At 42.4% G+C, this 22,961-nt stretch overlaps 1 protein-coding gene across 1 annotated transcript in view; it reads left to right on the top strand.

Annotated features, from left to right (window-relative positions):
• The window catches only part of grin3a (glutamate receptor, ionotropic, N-methyl-D-aspartate 3A), a 36,064-nt gene that overhangs the window by 3,352 nt on the left and 9,751 nt on the right, over positions 1–22,961 (top strand). Inside the window, exons 2-7 of the mRNA XM_084034476.1 lie at positions 3,459–4,201; positions 14,601–15,270; positions 16,111–16,494; positions 17,121–17,266; positions 20,018–20,133; positions 21,367–21,518. Coding sequence (XP_083890602.1) covers positions 3,459–4,201; positions 14,601–15,270; positions 16,111–16,494; positions 17,121–17,266; positions 20,018–20,133; positions 21,367–21,518 — 2,211 coding nt within the window. The remainder of the gene's footprint in view (positions 1–3,458; positions 4,202–14,600; positions 15,271–16,110; positions 16,495–17,120; positions 17,267–20,017; positions 20,134–21,366; positions 21,519–22,961) is intronic.

Raw genomic sequence — 22,961 nt, 5'->3', positions numbered from 1 at the left:
CAAACCAACAGACAGCAAATGATTAATGGATGGATGGACAGAAAAATGGACTTGGCAATAGTCGGGCAAACAAACAGATTGTGCAGAACTCGTTTAACTCAGAAAACTGTGAGACGTTTAAAGAGATGCTTGAACCACCTCCGTCTCAATCTAGTTTTGCTAGTAAATCCTTTCTGAATCTGACAGTATTTACTCCTAAACAGAAATGTTGTTTTGAATCTCTTCAGAGGATCTCATTTGTGTTTCTTGCCCTATTTTTCGCTCCTAAAGCGTTAAGTTGAACACGTTAAAGTTAAAAAGTGTATTTTACAACGAGCCGGTGAACAACCTTTGACACATATTATGTTATATAAGTGTCGAAATGAAGAGGCTGCGTGAGAATATGGAGCTTACGGACCAAAATATAAAGTAACCTCAGGGCACAGGGACGAGGTGGGTTGGGAGTAGGTGGTGAGAGACTTTGGAAAGGGTTGAGAATTTAGCATATAAAAGACCGGGAACTGAGAATCTCCGGGGTAGAAAGAAGCTCCCTAGGATAGACCACTTGTCTCTGATAGGAGGACCTAGTTTTGAAGTAGGAATCGATCCCATGCTGGCCCACCACCCTACAGCTTGTGTTAAATTAAGATACAGCCTCTTCACAGACAAATATCGGTTGCTTCTTAGTCCAATTACATGCAAACGTGTGCTCTCATTAAAACAATGTGTTATCCCCATTGTGTCAAAGCTCATAGAACTATGTCAGGACATTGGTACGAACAGACAGTGGACTCAAATACTCAGAGTGGGTTGAAATACAAGGGTGCAGTACACAGAGGGTCTAAATACTACGAATACAAGGAAGTGTTTGGAAGTACAACTTCATCGTAGTTAGCACCGTCTCACAATTGGGTCATATTGAATGCCACTACGAATTTAACCAGGCTGGAATGCAATATTGATCTATTCTTCTGGCATGCAGCAACTTAAAGGGACTCACCTTTGTTGTGCTTTCAATGAAGATATTTTTTCAAACTATTTGTTTCGGTGTGTGAAGATGCCATGTGTTACAGTGAGGCTTAGTTTATGGTCAGTGGGCTCTGATGGAACGGTGATAATATTAACTCAGAGATGGCTTTTGAAATACATACTTAAAAAAAGGATTTGTTTTTCCATTAGATGCTGGTAATTTGTAAATTACACTGATTAAATGATTGGACTAATTGTGTCCTCAGAATCGATGGAGATAGCAGATGAATGACAGGGCTTTGCTGACTGTGGGGAGAGTTTCTGGAGTTTCTCATCGTCCCTTCAGAAACAACGCTGTCAGTGACATAAGGAGGCCAGTTTGATGAAAGGCTGAGAGCTATGCGCGGGTCTATGGAGTCCGGGACTGGGGCTGTAGGGAGCTCATGCTCTGAAACCAACAGTGAAGCCCATAAGATTTGAAAATGTTGCATAATTTGCTAGATATTGTTTGTTTTTTTTGCTAAATCAACAGTTTTTGTTGTAAATTATTAGACGAGACATTGTTCTATATGTAAACTGTGATCTTCTAAATAAAAAAGTAAACAAAACACCAGAAACCCATTTTAATCAGTTTTCACACCCTCCCCGCAATGAATCATCTAATCAAGGAGGGATCGATACCGAGCCATTACTAGTTTATTTGATTTGTCCACTGGCTCATGATTCTGCCAGACCCTGCAGTTTTACCATAAAGCAACGCTTGCAAGTTTCTTGGCATTAATAAAAAAAAGAAAACTCACAGCAAATGTATCTGGACTGGAACTCACAGAGAACAGAACAGCTTTCTGAAGAGAGAAGAGTGATGAAAGGAGAGCACAGTGACAGCCATGCTGGGATTTCCCAGTTCATCGAAAGCAGCAGATGTATTTATGTAAGAGAGCAGGCAGCCGCACTTTCTGGTACATTTCTGCCTGTTTATTTACATGAGGAACAAAGGCAGGGGGTTACAGATTTATGGTGATCACAGTGCAGAAGTGCTGCGGCTGAGAATAAATCCTCCAATCCCCCGGGGGGGATGAGAGGAGGTGAGACTCCGATGCCCTGTGGACTGTATTACCATTTCTTTCTCCCTCAAATAGGACTTCTAAAACTGAAGTAAAAAACATATAGCATTGCCTCTGTTGTTCCTTTTGTTGCAGCCATAATCCACCCGTACATATGGAATAAACAGATTAACAGGGATTGTCTTATTTGCACGTCCATCGGTTAGAGTGATTAATGGAATAAATTCAATTAACCGATAGATCAATCTAATGGACTTTTAGTGCAAAGCTTGGGGAAAAGTTGTAAAGTCGTTTACACAGAGATGCTGAGGGACTTATAAGTGTGTGTGTGTGTGTGTGTGTGTGTGTGTGTGTGTGTGTGTGTGTGTGTGTGTGTGTGTGTGTGTGTGTGCGTGTAAAGTACACCAAGGTTATCATACATGGTTTTTACCATTTTCCAAGGCGTACAATCATCTTTAAGGTTAATGCCCGACCTTGCAGGAAGCGTTTCACTTCATTTCTTAGAGATATGAAGTTGACTTAATGCACATCATCGTTTATAATAAAAATGTAATATGTTCTTGTCTCTCCTAGTTGAAATGTATTTTGGATATAAAGGACATAACCAAGCGTCTCATTTTAGTATCTTTAGCAGTTAGCCATTGGGTGGATTTAGCTAACTAGCACCACTATGAGACCAGGCTGTTGTCATTACTGGTCCAGGTGGAAATGTTACACTCGACCCATTGATCTGTCCAGACCTCATCAATCAAATGAGGAATTCATGAAATGCAGAGCGGAGGTGTGAATTTCATGTACAGGGCATCGACCGAACAGTATTGGTTGAGCTTCTTCAGGTTTTTAGGTGTTGCTTAAAAAATACAGATGGAATACAAATAGACGTAGTGTCTTATGATGTGAATAATGATATTCATGGGAGCAGGTAAGTGGAGGCTGAATCCATTACATCCAGAAGGCTGTGTTTGTTCTCAAGGAACAAATTGAATTTGAGGACAGAAAGTAATTCTGCTGTTGGATTTATAACCATTTCTGTCTTTTCTTTCCCTTTATTCTTCTCTTCTCCGCTCGGCTACGTCTGCTTCTCCTTCTTATTGTTACACCTCATACCTTCTCTCCTCTATTCTAATGTTGCATCCATCCTCCTCCAACAAGCTTCCATTGCCCTTATTTGGCCTTTTCTCCATCTCATTTCCTTTCTCGCAATCTTTCTTACATCCCAAAAACATTCTCCAATGTTTTTCTCCTATCTCTCTGCCCTCTATGAAATCCAGCTGACCCTCACCAACCCTTTATCACTCCCATCACCCTCCTGTTTATTTGTTCAACTGTCCCTCACCTCTATCCCATCTCTCCGATCCCACATGCCTCATTTAACTCCCTTATATGTTCTATGCTTTTCCCGTTTCCCCAAATTAATCATTCTCCCTTTTTACAATGTCCCCACAGAATCCTCTCCATTTCCAGATGGCGATGCGGACCGTGGAAGCCCCGCCGTCCCGTCTCCTCTCCACCCTGCTGATGATGAACGGCTGGTGGGACATCAGTATCTTGCTCTGTCAGGAATGGGACATTAGCGACTTCCTCTTCCTCATCAACAACAACACCCGCTTCCAACTGGGCACTCTTGTCAACCTGACATCTACCGCCTCCACCTCGTCACCGCCTTCATCTTCATCATCGCCCTCAGGAGTCGCAACAGGAGCGGAGGCGTCCTCATCATCGTCATCATCGTCGTCTTTGCCTTACTTCCCTCCCGCCGCCTCATCCTCCGCTTCATCGTCAGCGTCCTCCTCCAAATCGGACCAGCAGCAAGCTCTCATGCGGCAGCTGGAGGCCCTGAGGGAGCCTTCGTCCGTGAGGGGAGTGGTGACATTTGGGTGCGAGATCCGCGAGGTGCGGCGTCTGTGGACGCTGGCCAGTCGGATGACGCTCCCGGACTTTCACTGGGTTTTGGGGGACAGCCAGAATGTGGCCGAGCTGAGAACGGAGGGGTTGCCTTTGGGGCTGCTGGCACACGGGGTCATGGAGTCCCCTTCCGTGGATCACTACGTGCGCGACTCGCTGGAGCTGGTGGCCCGGGCCGTGGGCAGCGCCGCCCAAGTGAATCCCGCCCTGGCGCTCATACCTGGGACTACCAACTGTATGGATATACAACAGAGCAACAGCAGCTCGGGACAATACCTGTCCAGGTAGGAAACCCTGGATGTTTAAGTCATAACTGCAATCATGAACAATATGATGACTTTATGATGTTGCTGCGCCATAAAAGTTTTGATACAGCAACATGAAATACCAAGAAACCAAACAAGTAGGGCTTTTCTAATAAACACACACACAAACACACACACACACACACACACACACACACACACACACACACACACACACACACACACACACACACACACACACACACACTTCACAGTTAACCATCTTGCAAACCAAACGCTCATGTTTTAGACATTTGAATGCACTCTTTTCCCAGTAATTTCCGCATGGCACCTTTTAAGTTGATACATAAAATGCCTATTACTTTATTATAGGCAAATATGATTTAGAAGTAATTATATATCAAGAAAACAAAAGATGTCCAGCATGTTCTGAGAGGTGTTAAACATGGATAGGAGGATTAAGGAAAGGATAATGGCACCTTGGATGCTGACTGGTGTCATTTTGGTGAAAGAGCCGGTTATAATGACCACCAATAGAAGGATTGTACTGCTAGCTTTGAGGAGACTTTCTCTGTCTGCTGTGTGGAGTCGCCTAGGGAACGTCGAATGGGTTTTTAGAGCCATTTCACATGAAAACAGCTGCCTGCCGCATTCGGAAAAACCTGGGTCATCTCCACCCAACAGCCCTAATTCTACTTCTCCCTGCTCACACAGTCTGTGTGTGTGTTGTGTGTGTGTGTGTGTGTGTGTGTGTGTGTGTGTGTGTGTGTGTGTGTGTGTGTGTGTGTGTGTGATTCAGCTTCTTGTTTCTACTTTGATAATCCTTTCATTGTACTCGTGTTTGCTCACAGTCCAGCTGCAATGTCAGTCTGGAATCACACATTCATACACATCAGGGCTGTAATCTGCAGCTGGGCCACTTTTACATGACGTGAGTATGTGATCACACACACCACTGCATTACCCAGAGAGTCTGACCTTTTCTACTGTGTGTCCCCCCCCCCCCCCCCTGGAAGTATCCGAATCAGCAGAATGATCACCAGGAAGAGAATTTATTTGAAGGTGATGGTCTCGAGGCTGGAGGAGATCTCTGATTTCCATTTCTTTGCTTCATTTAAGCTGTTAATAAAGTTTTAAAGTGAAGAACGTGTGTTACAGGACCTTCTCGCAGGTTTAGAAAAGCCCCTTCATTGACCCTGTGAAGAGGGGCTTTACCTAAGAGGTTTAGTTTTCTATGATGGAAACTTTGTCTAATCCAAGCTGTTACATTTACCTGAGATATCCATGGCTCAGGGAAGTCTGTATATATTAGATGGCAGTATGAGATCTGCCATTACCGGCTGTGGATGCTGGAGAAATCTAAGATGTAGGTTTGTATGTAACCTGCAAAGGTTTTTTACTTAGAAATGTGATTCCCTTTTTGTAATTCGTTGTAGGGATTGTTTGGATTGCAAAATCACATTCATGCTGCAGAGATTAATAGAACTTGACTTATTGTTCTTTTTCCAATTTCCGAATGTCTCTCAAGGTTATAAAGATTGGCGATAGATTTAATCAGGTTTGTGATCATCATTAACTTCTGTTGTGCAGTCTAACAATTGTGTTTTCCTCCGTTTTTTTTAAGTGAACTTTAGTCTGATTGCAGAGGCAGAAACTGACCTTTCACCTGTATCTTATTTCAAACGCCGACACGGTAACCATGTGTTTACTGAGAAGGTGGTGGAGCATAATCGCTGCACTGGAGCCTCAAAGTGTTTCCTCTGTTTACCAGGAAGCTAGAAAGAAGAAACCATTGTTTTTTGTCCTCTCCAATACGGCCATGAGTTTGTTTGCTGTTAGGCACATGTCTGCTTTATTAAAATGACTGAGGACTCTCTCACGCTGTAGACCGCCTTAGGGGAGTGAAATATCATTATATCGATTATTATTATGAATGAGTCGAAGGTGTGGCAAAAGGTTGGAGTTGACTGTCCTCAAGTTCTGCAGAGGAAGAAGAAGCTGATATTTGACTGACTAAAAGTCAGACTGTATATAGTTTGAAAGCAATTTTGACTTATATTTAATTCAGGGCTGACATTTGGACACTGGAGAAGAAATTTGATACATTAAAGTTTGATATCATTCTTGAATAATGCTATTTGTATTCAGTGCCAGTTCCGCTGGGGATGAGAATGAGATGGATGGAAGTTTGCAATAATAACAGATGGAATGCATTAAATTTGATTTTGGAGAAGTTACCAATACATTAAGGCCATATTATTTCATAAAGCTTAAAACCTCGAGAGCATGTAATTGTGATGTTAGATCACCTGTTTCAATTGTTTAAGGTTAATGGAGGGGCATTTACAGAGGTTAGAGGTCAAATGTTGGGGTAATATTCATATTGGTTGAATAAAGGGAATAAACACATCAAATGAATGCACAATAACAACTTTTGGAACAGCATTCATTCGTCCTACAGCTTCTGTGATCCAGGAAAACAACAACAACGATGGCCTAAAGGAATATGGCATGAGACTTGATTTTACACAGTCATTAGTCCAACCTTTGGCATCGCTGTGCTTCTACTTTAAAGGTGCTCCAGTGGAGGAGTGGATGAGGCAGTGTGCACGATCGTAGGGACTTACTTTAAGCTCCATTAACTTCAAAAAGCTGTGGCAGCACAGTTCTGCTGCAACAAGGAAAGTCACCGTACGATTGTTTTCACCTTGCGAGTCAGCGAGTGTGTCATCGTGGCAAAAAGGTGGTTCTGGAAGCGAACTGGAAGTGGCTGGCTGCTGGTCAGCGCTGGAGGTGGAAGCACGACACGGTACAGCAGTGATGTGTTGTTTATGGGATCCAGAGTCAGATTCTCCTTGGCCAACGAGTTTCTGGGCTTGCAGAAGCATTTCAACCTTCATGCAAATGACATTAGCGTAGCCCAACACTCTTCTCTTTTCAGCCGTTTAGAGCACCTGCATGTTTAACAAAATATTGATATTTTGGAGCAGTGGACAACGTAGCAGAAGAAATACAATAAATTGCTGTATCAATATTTTGTCCCACCGTATCTGAGATCAAAATGAAAAATGAAAAAAAGTAAGGAAGGGCCCATCGGCCCCATCCTTAATCTACAGACCCCCAGCTAAGACTTTTATTGTCTTGCATGTTTTATTTTCAGAAACTGTGCTTCCATTTTGCAGGTCTCGTTAACACAGTCTCATCAAGATTCAGCTTTTTTATTGTCAAACACAACGAGTTTCTCAAACAATGATGATGAAAAATCAAGTTGGTTACTTTCAGCAAACATTTAAAAAGAACTCAGTCAAGAGCTTGTGGGCCTTTTCATCACCAGAGGTTGCCAACTCTGAACTCTGAACTCTGAACTCTGAACCAAAATGAAGCAATGTCGATTCATGGCCTCTTTTCACACATATAAGTTACAGATACAATTAAAGTGTATTTCCCTTTTCCATCTGGTGACCCTGAATAATTCTCTTGCAACCCCAACATTGGGAACCCTTCTATATCCTGCTGTCACATTCAATCATATCAGATGTTTCCATTGCAGTGAGGGGACTGCCTTCAGTCTGGTGTTTGAGCTATATGGTATCAGGTGGTTGGTGGATGCGTTGACCTGGAAGGAAGCGAAGCCAGAAAGCATTTGACAGATGAGCAACAGCGAAGCTTTAGTGGTTCTCAAGATGGACATTGAAACCCTCAAGGGAATCGATTGCATGATTTTTATGCACTTATAGTTGCAGTGGAGTCGCTGGCCAATCAACTAATTATTCACAAGGGGAAAGAGCTGATAGAATAGAGGTGTTCATCACTATTATGGCAGGTGAGGCAATAGAAACCGATGGCAAGATGCTAAACAGTCCCGGTATGACCAAGCAAATTAAGAGCCAGACATTGTTAGAAGGAAGAGAGAAATCAATACATAAAAGCTGTTTGAGAGATTGTTTTATTTGACTCTTTTTGAATTGTGATGAACACATTTGACACAGCCGGCCAAAACCCCAACATGTTGCAGAGAGAGAGAGAGCTGCATGTGCACGTGTGTGTTGGGTTAGAGGCAACGAGGTGAGAGTGCCAGGTGGATTCTGTCATCACGTGGTTGTTGTGTGAGTAGTTAATTTGCTTGGTATGTATCCAAGTCATTTTGTATATTTCATCCGTGCAAAACTTCCACAAAACAACGGAGCATTAGGGGCGAACCACTCGATTCCCACCAGGTACTCGAGACATCGACCCAAGGCCTAATTAATTTGTATGACAGAACACCCCAACGCTACAAAGATGACTAATTAAAGAGCACAAACATGATTACAATCACGTTGGGTCGGGTGTTTAGCCAGATGTCTTCCTAGAGGCTATGTGATAAAATAGATGAGCAGGTTGCCGATGGTAAATATGGAACAGATATGAGTTTACTGGGGAATTATTCAATACAAACAGTCATTTGAGGTAAAAAAAACACAAAAAAAACAGACAAAGAGAAGCATGTGAACTCTCCTAACTAATATAGGTCCACTCTACCATCTCGCTGGTGTTTGGTGGGATATTCACTTCAAAAGAGCCAAATCAGAACTTTGGAGTAAAACTTCAAATGTCCCCTGAACAACAGTATTTCAGGGCTCTCCGAGTTTTAACTCATCAACATTCTGTTTTCTGCCAGTATGACAATATGTCAGCTGTAGCTTGTACTAGATATAGGATTTATATTTTATGTGAAGACATTGCGTGACATTTGGTTTTGGGTTCAGAATCAGAGTTTCACAGACTTTCTCACAATGAGACACTCGAGATCAGGTAGAATAACGTGGCGTCAGGAGGGCTGATGGCTTGATGAGGAGCAGGTGTGTGGAGGTGGACCAGGTGTAGGGATTAGAGGCCACGCCCACACAAACACACACACACACACACACACACACACACACACACACACACACACAGGCTGCTGGGAAGGGAAACATGGAGAATCAAAGAAAGCAAGGAGTGATAGTCCCAACTTTGAAACACTTTAAATAATTAAAATGTTTAATAATAATTAAAAAAAATCTTACTCTTGAAGAAAATGTGAAATGAAGATAATAATTTGGATGATTTGAAAATGAAACAAAACTGATCTAATAATATAAGATAAGCATTCTATTATGATCAGATATTGAATTATTCTTCATTTCAAATAGGGTTAATCAGTTATCGCTGGCTTTTCAGTTTGGCTTGATTTATTATTACTTTCATACCCATTTCTCTCTCCATTTCTCTCTGGGCTTCTAAGCTGTGGATGCTCTCTTCATCCTGATGGTTACACCCTCACTATAGTATTATTATTATTCCATTTATTCCATTTCCTGAGCGCTCCAACAGCTACATTTTTAATGTTCATGAAATAGTCCAAAAGAGACACTGGAGTATACTGTACATGTTGCAGCACAGTGATGCCCCATTTACAGGAACTCGGTGTCCCACTATGTGCAACACACTTTCCTCTCAGCCCTGTCTCTTTGAAATTATGATTATATACTAATAATACGCAAAGAAAATAAAAAGTCCTCAACAGAAATGTCAAAATAGGCTATAGGTCTTCTGGGGTTTCAGTGTTGTCAGCAGATATCTTGGCCAAGACTTCCTTTTCTGTGGCCATCCATTTTGTTTATGTTAAAATCATAAACAAAATAAATAAATAATCACATAAATGTCAAGCATCTTTGAGTTTTGAAAAAATTATTATTACCGGTATTATTAATATTATATTGTTTCATCCAACATCTCAGATGTAAAATTGTCATGATTGCGGCCTCTAGGAGCGACGTTTTATATCAACAGTGCTATTCCAAAGTATCAGTATTAAAGTGTGTGAGCCTATGAGAGGGACTGAGAGTTACTGGGCAGGTGGCAAAAGATGTCATGACAAAGCAAGGGAAAAACGTAAGGTACAGAAAAAAAAAGAATGGAAAATGAAGAGAGAAAACCGTAAATAACCCCTGGAGATGCAGAAACAGATATCCGTCGGGAGGCAACAGTCCTGTATTGTAGCAGATAAGATATAGTCAGCGTGGATATCAGAAGCTAATCTGATTCATTTCTTTTCCCACCGGAGACACATCTTTGTGATAAAACTCATTTTAGAAGTGATGCATGCTCACCAAAAGCCAAGTATAGTTCCCTGATGTGCCTGCCAGCTGCTATAAAGATAAAATGCTATATAATAAATGTCTCCTTTAAGGTTTGTGTTTCCTAAAGTAAAACTAACTTCTGCTTTCTTCAGGGAAACATGCAGGAAAGCTTTCGGCGTACACTTTTATGCTGCAAAACATTCAGCGGCATTCACTTATATCTGTATCTTTTGGTGTAAAGAACAAGATGTTTTGACTCTAATTGAAGGAAAAACATCTTCATACTCTGCAAATAACATAAGATATGAACATCCCTTTTTTCCCGCTTATATCCCCTTTCAACGATGGCCAGTGATGTGAGTGTGAACTTCATGGTTTTATCCTGATTCAAGCTCAAAATCTGTCTTTTAGGTGATTCACGAGGAACGAACAGGCGGGCATGACATTAAGTTAGCGTCGCTGTGTGACAGATATGATTCACCTCGACGTCACCCGGAGACTCTTCCATTTTTCTTTTTCCATTCATGGAGCGGAAATGTATCATGATGCCTAAAAAACCTGAAATCTCTTATTCCAAGTGTAGGAGGTCCTGTAGCCGATCCAGATATGGAGGAAGCATACGTCTTGTATAAAATGGATGAAAATGTATCTTTTTCCTTGAGTCATCAGTGGGAACTTCAGCCAATGAGGTCACATTCACACTGCAAGCCTGCATGCACGCCTCTGTTTTATTGCTCTGATCAGTTTCTTTGGTGTTTGAATGTTCAGATATTTAAGTCATTTGGGGTCAGAGCAAGGCATTGTGGGATTTAAAGGGATATAAAGGATTGTGTCCAAAATTTCAGGAAGTCAAGGGCTACATTTACACCCGTCAGGTGAGCTGATTTAGGATCACATAAGTGGCAGAAAAGATCTGATTCCATGTGGCTTGTGCTGCCCTGAGTCAGATATGTGCAAACATTTGGGCCACTCTACTGAATGTAGTCTGCTTATGGGCGTCGCCACCATAGATTGAGGGGGGGTCGGGAGCCCCCCACCTTTTAAAAAAAGTTGTTGGACCCCCCCATCATTTTCCATTAAAATATTAGTGCATGACGGGTCTAATGTGTTATACACTGCACAAAAGCTTGTTTTGATTCTGTAGTCAGTTGTATAACTACTATTGTTAGAATCACAATGATAGGCCTATTTGATTCTCATTTTCATTTCTAGGAACAAGAGACAATAGTTACGGAAGAGACGTCTTCTAAAATCATGTTAGAATGCACCAGAATGTGGGAAATTGCATCTAATTAGTTCCAAAAAAGACAAAATAAGCTATTGGCCATTGATATTGTACTACAAAATCAACCAAATGGTTGTATTTAAGTATACGACAATCAGCTAAACTGTTATTATTTGAATAGTCAGGAGAAAAGCATATTTAAAAGCACATGAAAGCACAATTCCACATCTCACATTGACATTCTCATTGATGTGTCAGATAGTGCAGCTTGGTCAGAGCTCCTGAGCCCCAAACAACGACTTACAGGTGCTTGTTACAGGCGTAGTTTTAAATTAAACGTCTGTCTTACGCAACAAAACCACTTAGTGAGATTTAAGGAAAAGAGCACGGTTGACCTTAACTTGACTGACTAAACGACTCACCAGACAAAATGCAAATTACTTCTAGCCTCTTGGAGGAAATGTCACACTTTAAACTACGTCAGTCACTCGAAGTGACTATTAGTGGAAGGTATTTGGAAGCCTGTTGCGTAATGCAGAGGTCAATGCAAGGTGCATGTTTTGGATTCTACACTACACACCAGTTCATAAACACCCGTAGTCATTAAAGGCACAGCAGGCACTGCAAACCAATCTGATTGGAAGAATTCAATAGTTCATTAATAAGTGGAGCCGGTCGGGATGCGGCCTGGAGTTCTGATTATGTGAGTGGAGTGGCTCCACACTCACCGTGGCTCTCTGCTCGCCGCCTGACTCCTGAGCGAATCACCCCCCCGGAAATCCACGTGTACAGCTACAGCTCGTCTGCTCAACATTTTATCCATGTTCCGAGCGGATGTCATGTTCGCTACCCCGGCGACCTGCGAGTGAAAGAGAGCGTGTCTGACTTTCCAAGAAGCGTCTTTTCCGCTGCAGGCTAAAACTGTGGAACTCAGCTCCCCTCGTATGCCTCCGCTCCGCTGGCGGACCCTGACAGCGAAATTTGAACTCAAAGACGTCTCGACTTAACACGAAATATTAACCGGCAACATCCTCTGCAGCGTCAGCGTGTCACTGCCGGCGTGTACAAAAAGAGGCGCTCCTCAGGTAGCTTCACAGCTACACGCCGCGGCGATGCCGCCGACCTTCAGACAGACAGGTGGAGCTGTCAGGTTGACTCCAGTCTCATATGTAGCCACGTAGACAAGGTGGTGGGGAAAGGATTTTTATTTATTTTTATCAACTTGAACAAGGTGACACGAAAGAGACATTTCGGATAAGGTCACACTTTTTACGTCATTCCCCTCCTGGAGGCGTTCCATTCCGGTGGACGAGCATGTGTGTGTGTGTGTGTGTGTGTGTGTGTGTGTCTGTGTGTACGTGTGTGTGTGTGTGTGTGTGTGTGTGTGTGTGTGTGTGCATCTGCTCCGGTATCTGACACTCAGACAGCCAGTAGCATGGCTCAGTGAGAGGGATGGTGTGATCACTGGACCGTGGTCTGTCTTATCCTGTCACACACACACACACACACACACACACACACTTTCGACAGCCACGGAGGCCACCTAGATAATACACCTCTACGGTGCTGTTGTTGTTGTTACCCCATTAAGGTGGGATTTTAGTATAAACTAACCAAGGCAAAAATCTAATGGTTCATTTAGCCTGTTTGTCCTGCAGCTACAGGAAATACTAGTGTAGTGGTTTCTTGTTGGCAATTGGACAGAAAAAAGCAAGTCAGCAGAAAATAATAACTGTGCATCTTCCGTTCAACTTGTTTTGTAATGTTTCATTATTTAAAAAGGCACAAAGTACAACCTGATAGATGAGTATCCGATGTTGTGTCGGACGGTTAGTGGTTGTTATTTCACAGAGTGAAAAACATTTGAATTCTCAAATCCATTTTTAAAATGTAACATATCATATTTAGTGAGTACCCTGCCGAGGTGATATTGACACGTTTGATGATGAAGTCTCTTAAGTTTTGTTTGAGACCGACTTGTCACACGGTTTGAAAAATGTAAAAAGTATCACTGCATTTAAATCTCTCAAACTGCCGTCTATAACCCAGCCTTTTAATATGCTGTTATGTTATATGAGAGTTGGATGAAGCACCCAACTATTTAAATTCCACATTTTTATTTTCTTGCCCATTTATGTAGATATCAGGTCTCTTCACTCTTTCCCAAAGCATGAAGATGATGTAAACATTGATACGAGACAAAATAGTTTTGTTCCAAAAGTTTGATAAGATTAAGTTGCATTTAACCATCCTTGTTGTGTAGCCGTGATTACATTCCCTCTGATAAAACCGCTGTTTAAACACCTACGACGTCACGCATTTCCATTTGCACAACAGTGGGAAGTAGCGTAGCGTGGTGTTGCCAGAGCGACGCCGAGCCGGCTGCCGGTGGATCGAGTCAACAAAGCATGTGGCTTTGACAAGGGAGACTGCTTCTGGTTTCTCCTTTACTTCCAACAGATGTTCGTTTTCCTTTGTGACTCAGCATCGCAGCCTTTCAGTCACTTTAACCACAAACGTGTGTTCCCTACTTTTAACCAAGCATTTATAACTATGTGTTGTGGAGGATTCTGGGAGGTACTCCAACCCACACAGTGTGATGCCCACTGCCCATTAACCATATGGTACAACACAGTTTTATTGAAAATATGAATATTAACTCACTTTTGGATGCTTTTATACGTTTTGAGAATAAAAAAAATTGGATTGGAAGAGCAAAGACCGATCTCAATCAACCATATAACATTACATGTATTTGTAGGTTAGATGAAACAAATCGTTGGCTAATAATCATTACAACAGTAATAAACTGGCTTCCCTGTTCTCTGTCCATGGTGCTGAAACCTTTCATCCCAGTCTGGCTGAATCCAATGTGCCACAGACTTGTCTTTCATGACATGTCTGACATTCTCACCATGTCACGTCTATAATGTACGATCTGTGTGAAGTTTATTTCCGGTAGTTTAATACCTACATGGAAGGAAACCCTATACTGGTGTACTGTGTGTATCCATTGGCCAAGTTAAATTATGGAAAGACTAAGACTTCCTCTCTCCTCCCCGTCTCCCCCTTCCTTCATTCCCCTCAGATTTCTATCCAACACATCATTTGAGGGCCAGACCGGTTTTATATCTAGAGACGCTCACAGCCAGAATGTCATCTCGGAGGCCCATCACTACATCTGGTCCCTCCAGCTGGACCCTCTAGGCCAGCCAACCTGGACCCGCATGGGACGCTGGCGCAGGGGGGAAGTTCTGATGGACCGGCGGGCCTGGCCAAACCATCAGGGGCCCGGCGGCGGTGGAGACTGGCGGCGGTCCACGCGGCTGCACATGCGGGTGGTGACGCTGGTGGAGCACCCGTTCGTGTTCACGCGGGAGGTGGACGGGGACGGGTTGTGTCCTGCGGGACAGCTGTGCCTCGACCCGCTCACCAATGAATCCTCGGTGGTGAAGGGGTTTTTCCAGAAGCTCTCGGGACGCAACGGATCTGTTCCCACGGACCTGAAGAAGTGTTGTTATGGTTACTGCATCGACCTGCTGGAGAAGCTGGCGGAGGACATGGGCTTCACCTTCGACCTCTACATCGTAGGCGACGGGAAGTACGGCGGGTTCAAGAACGGTCGCTGGACAGGATTGGTGGGTGATCTGCTCAGTGGCGCCGCCCACCTGGCGGTAACGTCTTTTAGCATCAATTCGGCCAGAAGCCAAGTCATTGACTTCACCTCGCCCTTCTTCTCCACCAGCCTGGGGATTCTGGTCAGTACTCTCCGTTTTTCTCTGCATTTTAAATGGATACCTTTACGCTTTTTATACATCTCATTTCTGTTGGCTCATGCTCCTCCGCTCTCCGTCAATAACCTCACCTCGACTCTCTGCTCGGTATGCTGGTGGTCACTATCAATATAGCAGAGTTTTATAACTGCAAGCCCTTCGCTTTATTGGATTCTAAGGCGGTTCCCCATACAGGGCTCGACTGGTGCTTTGTGCTGTGCTCCTATTATTACAATTATCACACCTGGTCTCACCCGCTGACAGGCAGAGTGAAGATGCTACTACAGTGGGAGATGTTGCAAAAAAAAAATTTCCAGCAGCTGTCTCTTTTATTATCTATTTTCCCCCATTTTACTCTCCTGAATGACATTTTATGAAATAACAGCTTTAGCAGCACATTTGCATTTGATAACAGTACACCGTTGGATTACAAAACTCGTTTTTATCCATTTAATGCTAAGTTTCTGAATTCGTAGTCCCCCCGTATGAACTGTTTTGTATTTGTTTGGAGTAAAGGACAACAAAGGGGATTGAGACTTTCTTAGTCTGCTCTTTAGTGACTTTTTGTGTGACCTGTTTTGGTTCATATAGCTCAAATTAGTGAAATAAGCCCTTGTATAATAATGTATTGAATTTCTGACCAGCAAATAATGGAACACTGAATCAGTGCCTTGTAAAGGTGTCTGTTTTGGTGTTGTATACTGCAAACTGCAAACCAAATAGTTACGACCAATACATAAATAAAAACATCTGTTAACACTCATTTCTTATCTTTTTTATGATATAAGTTATGATGGTTTTCTAATCCTGTCCCCTCCCGCTCAGGTTCGTACACGCGACACAGCCGCACCCATAGGTGCCTTCATGTGGCCGCTCCACTGGTCCATGTGGCTCGGCATCTTCGTCTCCCTCCACGTCACCGCCGTCTTCCTCACCCTGTACGAGTGGCACAGCCCGTTCGGGATGACGCCGCGGGGACGCAACCGCGACCGCGTGTTCTCCTTCTCCTCGGCACTCAACGTGTGCTACGCCATCCTCTTCGGGAGGACGGTGGCCATCAAGCCGCCCAAGTGCTGGACGGGCCGCCTGCTGATGAACCTCTGGGCCATCTTCTGTCTGTTCTGTCTGTCCACCTACACGGCCAATCTGGCCGCCGTCATGGTCGGGGAGAAGACCTACGAACAACTGTCAGGGATACATGACCCCAAGGTCAGAAAACACAGCGTTAAACAATAGAGTCACACGTTTAGAAAACCATGATGTCACACTTAATTGCCATTACCATTTAGGATGCAGCAACTGTTGAATCAGACTCTTAATAGTTAGATATTTGTTTCACTTCCTTATTTAGTCATATTTAATGTGCTGGAGAAATATGTTCAGGGCTGTAATTTAATCGAAAGATTTGTATTTATTTCCCAGGTGTTCCAGAATTATTTGAATTCATTGAAAATAGTTTTATTGTTTGACTGTTTTTCACATTGTTAAACTTCAGGCTTTTATGGTCTTTCTCTTTTAAAAAAAAAAAACGTCCCCAATTTCATCTTTTCTGATTTTTAGAAGAGCCCTTCTTGTGAACAGTGCAGTTTTTTACACCTTAAGTCAGCAAGTAGATTCTTTAATTAAATCACCGTTTTTAAGGTAATTAATGTTTTTTGTCAATTCACCAACTCTCTGAATCACGAGGGGGAAAAGTAAAGAAGCAAGGCAGTATAAAGTTTATCCTTCTTCATCTGCAAATTAAAAAAGAAAGGAACTAAAAATGAAAGATCAATATTAATCCATATTAAGGCATTCTAAGGGTTACATGTGGTTTTATTTCATCTTTCATGCAGTTGCACCATCCCTCTCAGGGATTCCGATTCGCCACGGTGAGAGAAAGCAGTGCCGAGGACTACCTCAAGAAGAGTTTCCCTGAAATGCACGAGTACATGAGGAGATACAATGTCCCGGCAACACCAGATGGCATCCATAATCTCAAGTAAGACCATGTTTCACAAACGTATCTTTATCTAAGTCCCTGAAAATTAACTTACCACACATAAAAAACTGCATCATCTTTGGAAAAACAAAAGCAATGTAAGAAAATAAAAAAAACATCCACCACAAGCTGCCTGTTTGCATTCAGAGCTCAGCCGCCTCCTTTCCCTGCCATTGCTGTCATCTAAAGCCGCTACGACATTCAACCGGCATCCCCGTGGAGCCGGAGCAGAGCGTAGCGAGAAAAGGCAGCTGAAAGCAAGGCCGAAGCTCGGTAGGACACAATTTGAATGGATGGAACGAGATTTGTTTTTCTCTCTTTTTTTTTTTACTGAGCTTGTAAAATGCTGATCAGAGGGTTCAAGGGAAATGTCATCTTTAGAAAATTACAACTGGGGAACAAGACGGCATACAAGCGCGCCGCCATGCAACTTTGAACACTCAGCGCTGAGGGTTTACCAGGCCGTTGGTTATGATTTACATAATCATAGAGTGTGCTGTGTGTGTGTGTGCGAGACTTACATCTCACCTTGTGGTGCAATGCATCTATGGTTTACTGCTTTGACAGGAAGAGGGCCATTTGAAGATTACACTCAAAATTGGTCCAAGAAAAACTGGATGTTGGGATTGCTATGGTAACCGTTGAAGGGTAAACTCCTTATAGATTCAAGAATACAAAGTGTTTGGGATTTTTTTCATGATCATATTTTCTACTTTGCTCAGCAGATATGCAGTTATCTGACCTTCCCCTCCTACTCTCCCACATGTTTCCCTCATCAGTTCTCACTCACTTGTTTTTGAACTTGCTACCCTCACCAGGAAGTGTTTGGCTCCTTCCCCTGCTGCCGTTCTCCCTCGCCCCCATGATCAGCAGATACGCCCTCTTGCTTGTGGAAATTGACTTATATTCGATTATTTCGTGCTTCTCATCCATGCACACTGTGCACCCATAGTGTTTCAGCTTAATGAACATGTCTGGAAAGCAAATTTACCCTTGCAAAGGACCACTAACTGTAGCTTGTCTGCTGCATAATTACTATAATGACTGACTGCCGTGCGGTATTTCGGCTCGCTTGTTAAAGTGGCAGACATATTGGACGTGCTGTATTTATATACTGTGTCACATGACGCACCTGAAACCCAACATGCCATCCAGAAGCATAGAAGACTTTTACAAGCGTCACTGCAGGAAGGTCTGTTTTAATCATACAAGCTGGGATGATGATCAAGGCTGTAATAAATGACATTACATGAATGCTGTGGAAGACTATGCTGCAAAAATCCAAGGACAGAAGCTGAAACCTAATTCAACCTGTAAAAATGAGCAAACCAGCTTGTGGGTAGAAGAAAGCGGAGGGTTTCAAACAGTGTCCCTGATAACAAGCAAAGAAATAAAGAGAAATTCCAGCGTTTGTGTCCCATGGGCTCTACCTGTCAGTAAAGAATTGATTTGTAAAAAGCCTTGCTGATCGTGTTGTGAATTAATATCTTACCTTCACTTAGAGAGGAGAATTGGAGTAAATTGGCAGAAACTGGCAGACAGTCGGTCATTTTGTCGTTAAAGTAACCTGAAAAAATTGTACAATCATTTACATCCCTTGTTCAGTGATTTTACTATACTGGCCCTCTGAAAAGCGCTATAAAATGTCCACAAGCATAAAGAAAAAAGCAATTCATTCTTTATTCCTTGTGTTCAGTTTTCTTTTTTTACCTTTAAGCAATTATTTATTGGAGAGGGGGAAAACACATAACCCCACTTGTGTTTTCAACTGTACCTTTCCCATATAATGAAGTGAAAGCATATAAAGTTTACATCCAAGGCCTACAAAGAAATACTTTTCTTACTCTTTACACCCAGGTGTGACATAAGGACAGAAACAGATGAAAGGAGCCTCAGAGTACCGCAGTGAGGTTCATTTAACTTTACGTCTCACAAGGTTTTAAAGGGTAATTTTCCAGAGGGTTGCTTTAAAATGTCAATCCCAGGAGATGTACCATTTGTCTTCGTGCTATATGGTTACATCAGTCACCAGTGGATTTGAATAAAACCTAAAGGTAGAATTCAAGTCAACAGTCGTATCTTTGGTTGAATGACTGAGTTAACTTACTTACGTTTAAATAAACAACTGAGGTACTTATGTACAAATATGTGCTAATTTGCATACATTCCCAGAACGGAAATAAAAGAACACTGGATGAAACCAGAAAAAAATATCTTTCATTCTGCCGACACATTAAAGTCAAAGGATTTTACTGAAGGAGTTTTGGGTATTTCTTTTTATCGCTCCATAAATATGAAATGTTTCTGGCTATGAAGAACACACATTTTGAGGAAATGTCCTTTAAATATATACATTATTTTAAAAAAAACAGTAAGATATCACCGTTAAACATCCCCAGATAATTACTTAAATTAAGACAATTTTTTTGTATTGCAAGTTTTCCAAAATGTATTGTTTATAAGGCATTAAATCTATAACTTTTGGTGAAATTAGAAGAAAACGTGGACACAAATATAGGAAAGGAGTAGAAGCACCAGCTAACTGTGTATTTTTGATGTTGCTTCCCCGCTTGCCTGAAGGGAGACATGTGATGGAAGCAAAATGCCTCAAAATCTCTAAATTGATCAGTGCATTTTTTGCCTGTAGTGTCTTGCCTTAGGTATTGAAGCTGACCCCGTTATTGCACATGAGCTCAAAGCACACTCTCTTGCGTTGTACTTCCAGTATCCCTTCTCTCTGTGTGTTTACAGGGCTGACCCTCAGAAACTGGATGCATTCATCATGGACAAAGCTCTGCTGGACTACGAGGTCTCCATAGACGCAGACTGTAAAACCCTAACAGTCGGGAAACCCTTTGCTATAGAAGGTAACACGTGGCTGCTTATTATGAGACAAATTACTTATTTATTGCCGGGATGATGACTTTAATTACCTGTTTCTAATGCAGTTACCTTTGATTACCTCAAAATCAAATATGCAAATAAAGGCATAAAAGAAAAGAGAAAAGAAAATGCCATTATTGTGAATGTAAAGCAAGAGGGGGGGAAGAGTACAAGTTCTGCCTTCCGGCTGTGAAAGTGCCGCCATCATCCAAGGGCTCGAATCATTAAGCACATTAGCGTTGCTGGATTTTTACTTGGAGCCGCAGCAGGACCCATATAAATGAAATTAACCCAGTTTGTCTGGAAAAGTGTGCAAACAATCATGTTTTGCAATAAAAATCACTCTATGGTAACATAGACCTGTCATTTTAAAAAATGGAACTATTATGATCCTCACTTATTATGGCCATATATTCACAAATGTGCTTTGGTTGTTAATTGCCACTCGATTTGAAGAGTTCTTTCTGAGTGACTGAAAGCTCCTGAAATTTAACAATATCAATCACTCAACATTTGCACGGCGGTTAATCGTCTGGCTCTCGACGGCTTAGATCCTCCACCGTTAATCTCTGGTCCATTTAGTTCCTCCCACTGTGAAGACGTTCCCGTGGCGGTTGCTTCCATTACAGGTCGCCACAGACCCAGATTCCACTGTTGTTGTTAATTACTTAATGCACCCGTAAGCCTCCGGGATACAATGCGAATCAATCAGCATGCTTCCTGCCAAGGCGAGCTACTTCTGTAATTGGTTGTCGCCGAATTTGTCACTGGCTCGCCAACAAATTCTGAGATTTACTTACAATGTTAAGTACCTGCTTTGTTTTAGTGTGAAAATGATGCTTTCTGATAAGCACTGGTTCAAAAAACATAAATAAATAAAATAAAAAGCAATAGGAAGAGTCCCGCCTCTCTGATCAGCTTATTTTCCTTTTTCAGTGCAAAAAATATATAATGACAGCACCTGGAGGTGAAGTTAAAGTAATTAGCTGTTGTGACAGGGGGATAATGTTGCTTTGTGTGTGTGTGTGTGTGTGTGTGTGTGTGTGTGTGTGTGTGTGTGTGTGTGTGTGTGTGTGTGTGTGTGTTCGTGTGTGTGTTCGTGTGTTCGTGTGTGTGTTCGTGTGTGTGTGTGTGTGTGTGTGTGTGTGTGTTTGTGTGTGTGTGTGTGTGTGTGTGTGTGTGTGTTCGTGTGTGTGTTCGTGTGTGTCCACTGGCAGGCTACGGCATCGGCCTCCCTCAGAACTCTCCACTCACGTCCAACATCTCAGAGCTTGTTAGTCAGTACAAGTCAGACGGCTTCATGGACACGCTGCATGACAAATGGTACAAGGTTGTGCCCTGCGGGAAGCGCAGCTTCGCTGTGACCGAGGTAGGGACACAACCGCCTTGTCATACACACCAGCAGCAAATGTATTGTTTTGTATGATGACATTTAAATAGATGTTGAGGTTTTGACATATTGTATTTTTTCCCCTGTGGATGCGGTTCCTACTAAGCACACCAAAGGCAAAAATAAAACAACCCATTTTAAAGCTGCATTAGTCAAATATGAACAAATGATTAATTGTAATGTGAGAAATGGAGAGTTTCTTCTCCTTAATTCATCTTTTTTTTTTGGCAGAACACTTTATCTGCTCGGCCATTACAACCTCCATCTACAGTAATTGTTCCTAACTAATTCAGACCCCGACCTCTGACCCTCCAGATTCCTCATAAGCTGTGTCCCCCCAGCTTCACTCCCACTGGTCTGCCGTTACCGAGCACTTAGCTCCCTTAGCAACGCGGCCGTGTCAGCTGTGATTGTGGAATCCCCAAAAGTGTCTCCGATCATGCCGACTGCATTATCAACAGAAAAAAAAGATTTTTCTCAACCACATTGAGCAACACTTCCGTGTGCAAATGCATATGACCTCCTGCTGATCGCTCATGATGGTGTCTAAGAAGCACTTGTGGCACCTATAAAGACATGTAATGCCTCATATTAGGAGTAGTTCACTGCAGTGCAGCAGATACAGTGTCGCTGAAGTGAAGCATTCCCCACTGCACAACAGCAAGACGCGGTACAGATGCTATTTACAGCTGCAGACATTTAAATAACTCCAGGTGCATTTCATTCTGCAGCATCATGCCTACACCTACTGTTTTCCCATTTCCATGCTATATTGTGGCGTGCAGAAATTGCAGTTATGATGATGTGCACGCTTCTAGTTGAGTATGCATCACTTAAGTGTTTTGACAAAGTTACAGTGGACGACTGGAAAAGTGTGCGATATAAAGCAATATGAATTACTGACAAGGCTGGCTCAGTTTAGCCGTGCTCAGCGTATTTTTTTTAGCGGTCTTTTATTCCAACGAATGACTCGTACACCACCAGCAGTGAGCCGGTGGATTCTGAAAAGATGAAAAATCGGATGGACCGGTTTCAGCGACGGCAGCCAAACTCCCTGGCAACCGTCCAGCTCTCTGTCACCCCGAAGAATCTGATCCCATTTGAAGTAATAAAATCAATACCAATAAATGACATATTATTCAATTACCTAACATTAAGAGGGGCAAACTTAACATCACCAAGAAATAAATTGCGATCAAAGGCAGGGGGTTTGTGAGCGTTATGTGTTTTATTGAAGTTATTCATCGATTTTTGCCGCAAATTTATGCGGCTAATCAATTAAATATAAAAGTGGAGTTGTGAATTATAGGATCCCCTGTGGAAAAAAAAGTCATTGTTCTATATTGTTGCATGCGGGAGAAAACGGAGACAGGAAGGGTGTGTTGCCAAAACTTGGTAGATTATGTGCTTAAATGTGCTGAT

The sequence above is a fragment of the Eutrigla gurnardus genome (genome assembly GCF_963514095.1).
Source record: "Eutrigla gurnardus genome assembly, chromosome: 19".
NCBI classification, from domain to species: Eukaryota; Metazoa; Chordata; class Actinopteri; order Perciformes; family Triglidae; genus Eutrigla; species Eutrigla gurnardus.
The sequence above is the reverse complement of the archived record's forward strand: the minus strand, read 5'-3'. Positions and strand labels throughout refer to the sequence as shown.